We start from the raw sequence: 5746 nt of genomic DNA on the forward strand, positions 1-5746 counted from the left end.
TAGAAGATTCCCAGTCACCAGCCCTGACTCCCATGAATTTACCTAACCCGTCCGCCTAACCCCTCTGGCAGTGTGAGGCTTACAGAAGGGTGGAGGGAAAGCCTATTTTCCTGGTACCACAGTAAACACTAAAAACTATTTGAAACACCAGAACCTTGCACAAAATTCTGACCTACTTCCAATAACACCAAGTTCCACATTTCCACTTTGAGAGTTTTCAGAGGAAGAATGGCACAACCAGGCATAACAACCTATCAAACAAATCACCAGCCAAAAACAAACCAAGACAAAAAACAGGCCAAACTAAAGCTTTATGCTATAAAAACAAGAAATAAAATAAGGAGATTTATAGGCCGGCTGATTGTCAGCAAACACAATATATTTACTGTATTAGCATTTGCTCACAGTGCAAATGGTACAACATTACACCATTTCAATATTTCGGTTTTTAAAAATGCTGTTTTCATTAACTATATTATATTGGCATTACAATATGACAAAGGAGCAAATGAAATGTTGGTGAAGAATTTCACCTTTTCACAATATCAAGCATATTTTTTTTAACCTTAGTATAAGGTACTATAAATCCAAGAAATAAAAACATCCACAAAATATATTACATCTGGTTTGTCTTTTTTCTAAGTACTCAACTTTATACAAAAGTCTTTCAAAAAATATCATTCCCCATAGGTTTTCCTGTTTAAAACCTGATTTTTTTTCTCTCAGTTCACATAAGTTAGAGTGCATTTTCTTTTGTTGCTTTTTTTTTTCTTTAAAACATGCAGACATATAAAAAATCTGGATAGCACAACCTTTTGGCAACAAAGTTATTTTTCTCTTAGTTTAGCTTAATGTCTGAGAACAGTTTTATTAAAACAAAGGAAAACTCAATTATCATGCAGTGACATGCATATACCAGAAGGAGCGAGGAAAAAATATTAAAGGGTATCTGATTCCTCCTTCTAGCTTGGAAGTGACCAAAATTTTTGCTTTTTTAATAATCATCACATTATAAAAAGTATTCAGCAAAATACTGTCTCTGCAAAGAAAGATTTTACCCTTCAGCTGAAAAAATATGGGCCCTCCTGGCAAACTTCATCTTCTTCTCTCTCCTTCTACAAAAAGTCCAAGTACCTGGATATTCACAACCCCCTGCTCTTCGATTTCCCCCCTTTTCACTAGAGTCCTTTTAGTATTATTTATCCACCACCAAAAATCAAAACAAAACAAAACAAAAATGGTACTTCTTTTCCTTAAAAAAAAAAAAAGTGGAAAACGCATAAAGTGACTTTAAAAACAGACATTCTGTAAACTCCAGACCTTTGTTCCTTCTCTCTGGGCAGCTTACTGACCACAGGAGAAATAACGCTAACAGGAACAGTACATTCAGTCAAGACCGCGCTGGAAGCCGTGGCAGAGAGCAACCTTCCCTACTACTCCACTTCTAAGGAGCCACCCTGTGCGAGAAGGGTTGGCAGGACAGCTGGGAAAGAGGGGTGCCTGAGAAGAGGTGAGGTAGGGTGGGGAGAAGGTGAGACTGGGTATGGAAAGGAGACACCTCATTCATCAACATGGATTCATGAAAAAATCCTCATATCTTTGAGGAAATTTTGGACAGAGATGCGTATATGTGTATACACACATATCCGTACATATATGTGTATATGCGTACACATGTACACTCATGTATATGTACGGATATGTGTGTATCTATATCCACACACATAACACACGTATGTAGATATAATCTCATCAGTTAACATTTTCATAAAAAATAAATCATTTAAAGCTGTATACGCCTACAAATTCTCTTTATTCCGGTGCACTGCACTGGATAACCAAGTACCTTAGAGATTTTATTTTGCTAGGAATACATATTGTGTGTATGTTATGTATATGTATACATGTGCATTTTTATACACATGCATGCATATACATACACATACATACACACACACACCATATACATATATTTAAATTCTATCTGTTGTGTTGGTGATGACAAAGGGCAAAAGCAGAGCCAGCTTCCCCATGATGGTGGGAAGGAGAAATTGCTATGTAATTGAGAGAAGACACAAAGCTGGAGTGGCTGGTTGAAGCCTGCCTTTCTGGGAAAAGATTTTGAAAGAGATGGGAGAAGGTTTAGAGGGGAGAAGGGGAAGAAGGGGGAGGGCAGAGGGCAAACTCAGGAACGTGGATTTCTTAGAGTGGGGCTAGGGAAATACACATATATTTTAAAAGGCAGATTCAGCGATGGCTGCTCTTTCTCCCCACAGATCACACTGCCCTGAGGCCTAAGAGGGAAGCGCTCAGAAAAGGAGGGGTTCTGAGGGGCCAAACCCGAAGCGGCGGCAGCAGCACCGCGTCAGCGGCATCCGAGGCATTTCTCTAAGAAACATGATTTCAGAGCGGATGGAAGACCACCTCCTCCAGCCACGTGCGGACCCCCAGCCTGGGACATCTCCCAGCGGCTTGGGGACCCGAGGTGGGGAAGAGTTTGGGGTAAACACAGCCCAGTTCAGCTCAAGAGTCTTACACACACACGCTTGCGCGCGCGCACACACACTCACACACACACATACACACACACGCGAGCACGCACACACTCGCGCGCAACCCCGCACGCAGGCGCGCGTGCGTGCGGCGGGCAGCAAGCTCTGCGCTTTGGTGCGCTCCTTACCCCCTCCCCCTCTCGAGTCTTCGAGGGGGTACAGAGGGAGACGTGGGGGAAACAATGAGGTGTTTGGGTCGGGCGAGGGTTGGATGGGCTCCGCCTTCAGTCCCTTGCAGGTCCTTGGCGCGGCCCGGCGGCCCCTGGATCAAGGCGATCCGAACTGAACAAAGCGGGCTAGACGCCACCTTTCCGCCCCCACGCCTTGGCTCAGTGGGGGACCGCGAGGGGAAGGCGCGTCCAGCCCTGGCCCCTGACCGCTGGCCGGCGTGAAAGGTTGGGAACCGGGGGCATCGAAGGGGAGCAAGGGGCCGCACGTCCATGGAGAGGCCAGGGCGCGGCCCCTGCGCCTCCGTGGCTGGCTTTCCCGCTGCTTTCAGGCTAGCAGCCGGGAGGCACTGGAGGGGAAAAGTGGAGATCTGGGGGCCCGATCCTCAGGCGCAGGTGGTGACCACTGGGGCCAGCGACACCGGGGGCGCCGAGGATGCAGAGGGTGCACCGCCCTTCTCCGCCTTCTTCTCCTTTTGCTTGAGGTGGATCTTGGCGTGGCGCTTGCGCTCGTCGCTGCGCGCAAACTTGCGACCGCAGAACTCGCAGGCAAAGGGCTTCTCGCCCGTATGAGTGCGGATGTGAGTGGTGAGGTGGTCGCTGCGGCTGAAGCTCCGCATGCAGATCCGGCACTGGAAAGGCTTGTGGCCCGTGTGGATGCGCAGGTGCCGGGTCAGCTCGTCCGAACGGCTGAAACGGCGGTCGCAGCCCTCGGCCGGGCACGCGTGGGGCCGTTCGTGGAGCGGGGTCTTGCTAGGCCGGTTGGGGTACTTGCGGGGCCGGATGGGCTTGAGGGTGAGCGGCGGCTGGGGCAGGCTGCCAAAGCCCGGGTGGATCTGCTTGTCTTTGAATGCCTTGATGGTCTCCAGAGGGGTAATAGGGGGCGGGTTGACCCGGATGGGGTCCATGCCCTGGAAGGGCTTGTGCTCCGGAATAGAGCCCATGTCGTTGGGGTGGTGGTACAGGTTGTAGTCAGGAATCATGGGGAAGAGATTGCTGTCCAATGCCGGCTTGGCCGATTGGTAATCCTGGGGGGAATAGGCGAGCCCGGGGTTGCCCTGCGGATCGTGGAAAGACACAGGCTCTGAGTAGAGGTCGCCGCAGTTGGAGTAGGGGGGTAGCGCCGGATACATGGCCTCCACGTCACCCTGCGGTGGCTGCACCATGCTGGCAGTGGACGTCTGCGTGCTGAGCGCCCCTGAAGCCGGGGGCACCCCCAAGATGCCGGCGCTCATGAGGCTAATGATGTTGTCCTGGCACCAGTTGGAAGGAGAGTCGAAGGCGAACTTTCCCAAGTAGGTCACGGTCTTGTTGCCGGGGGCTGGCTGGAAGGAGCCGGAGTAAGAGAGTTCCGGGTTGGGCTTCTCGTTGGTCAGACCGATGTCCATTACATTCTCTGCGGAGAGCGGGGGAGAGAGGGAAGGGGTGAGTGAAGCCGAGCCGGCTCCGGGCCACGGGGCCCAGGTCCTTGCCCAGGTGCGGAGGGTGCGGCCGGGTGGAGTGCGTAGCTCATGGGGTAAGAGGAACGCTGAGCCCGGCGCAAAGCGGGCGGTGCCGCGCTCCCGGGCGCAACCTGGATATAGCAAAATACTACGGATCGGGGTGTGGAGTGGCTGCTGCACACACACCGCACAAGCCGCGCACACACTCACGTACCACACACACACGCGCGCGCGCGCGAGAAGCATTGTTGTTCTTCCCGAGGTGGGGCGGGCAGGTAGCTGCAGCTACAGGTAGTTTCAGACCCGGAGCGCGCTGGGCTCTCGCTCTCCACCGCACACAACTCGGCCTCTTCCCTTGGCCCTGTCCGCTCCAGGACGCCGCGCCTTTCCCTCCCTGGCGATGCCCCCCACGCGCGCTGCTCCCGGGTCGCCGACCCAGAGCGCTCCGACGCTTTGTCCTCGGAGCGTAGAAGGGTGCCGCCCTCAAAGGGAGCTCTCCCTTCACCTACCCCAGCCCCAGCCTCCTCGGCATGAAGGAGCTTTAGGCTCTTGCTGAAGGGGAAAAGCCTAGCCCCAGCTAGGGAGGGTGGAGAGCGGCGGAAAACCGGCCGGTGTCTCCATGGCGGGAGCGGCCGCCCTTCCCCAGCTCCCCGGCCCCGAGATCGTTCCCCGTGGCAGGCCCTCGCCCCGCGGGTGAGCCCCCTCCTTCTCCCCGCCGTCCCCACACCCCCACGGCTTTGCTGAACGCCCCGGAAAGGCAGCGTCGCAGTACCTCTCCCACCGCGGGGACTCCACGCCGCACATGGCTCCATCCCGGGTGGGAGGCTGAGGGAGTAAGGGGGGAGAGCGCGGGTGAAAAAGACACCGAGCTCCTCCCGGGAAGGGGGCGACAGCACCACGCCTTGCGCGTAGCCCGGCGATCGGGCCCCCTGCGTGGTGAGGGAGAACCCCAGAGCTGCTCGCACCTACCTCCCTCCGGTCGGCGGCTGCCCCCACCCGGGAGAACCGAAGCCTCTACCGTGGCGTCGCCAACCTAGCCTTCTCGATCGAGGAGGGCGGGAGGAGTGGGTGGGAAAAGCAACTCGCCCCCCGCAAAATTCTCAGCGCGCCCCCATCTCTCCATCCATTTATCCATCCATCCATCCATCCATCCATCCATCCATCCATCCATCCATCCATCACCAGGTCGTCCCCTCCTCCTCTTCCTCTCCCCTTCCTTCCTCGCTGCCTCGCCGCCTCCCCGCCGCCCTTACCTGTAGCCATCTGATTGTAATGGACTACCGAGTCGCTGCTGCCGGAGAAGAGGTTGAGCGCGCTGGGGATCTCCTCGGGGTACAGATTGTCAGGCAGTTGGTTTAGCAAACTGCTCATGGTCACCGGCAGCTTCTCGGCGAGTTTGCCGGTCATAGCACTCCCGAGCTGCCGCCGCCGCCGCCACCGCCGCCACCGCCGCCGCTCGCTCCTAACGCAGCTTCCAGGCAAGCGGCATCCGAGAGGCGATCCGTGGTGCAGGGGAAAAGCATGCGAGAGGGAAAGTTCGGGGGGAGGGGGGAGGGAAGAAGGGAAGGGATGGGCCAGGAGAGGG

General features: G+C 54.5%; 1 protein-coding gene across 4 annotated transcripts; it reads right to left on the reverse strand.

Annotated features, from left to right (window-relative positions):
• Positions 1-293: 293 nt before the first annotated feature.
• Positions 294-5746, reverse strand: EGR3 (early growth response 3). Of its 4 annotated transcripts, none has more exons than XM_011939847.1 (2): positions 5131-5341; positions 294-4115 (listed from the first exon to the last, which is right to left on the reverse strand). In XM_011939847.1, the coding sequence occupies exon 2, from the start codon at positions 4105-4107 to the stop codon at positions 3106-3108; it is 1002 nt and encodes a 333-aa protein (XP_011795237.1). In that variant the 5' UTR covers positions 4108-4115; positions 5131-5341; the 3' UTR covers positions 294-3105. The 4 variants fall into 4 exon arrangements, with proteins under 4 accessions (XP_011795237.1, XP_011795236.1, XP_011795238.1 ...); XM_011939846.1 differs by lacking the exon at positions 5131-5341 and adding an exon at positions 4934-5038; XM_011939848.1 differs by lacking the exon at positions 5131-5341 and adding an exon at positions 4671-4856.

This window comes from Colobus angolensis, unplaced genomic scaffold (assembly GCF_000951035.1).
Source record: "Colobus angolensis palliatus isolate OR3802 unplaced genomic scaffold, Cang.pa_1.0 Scaffold184, whole genome shotgun sequence".
Taxonomy (NCBI): domain Eukaryota; kingdom Metazoa; phylum Chordata; class Mammalia; order Primates; family Cercopithecidae; genus Colobus; species Colobus angolensis.

What these genes read in the sequence shown, in the direction of transcription:
- EGR3 (XM_011939845.1), bottom strand. Translation starts at nt 5,568, where the DNA reads ATGACCGGCAAACTCGCCGAGAAGCTGCCGGTGACCATGAGCAGTTTG. An exon ending in TTACAATCAGATGGCTACAG is followed by an intron (nt 4,116 to 5,414) that starts GTAAGGGCGGCG and finishes CGCTCTCCGCAG; the next exon opens with AGAATGTAATGGACATCGGT.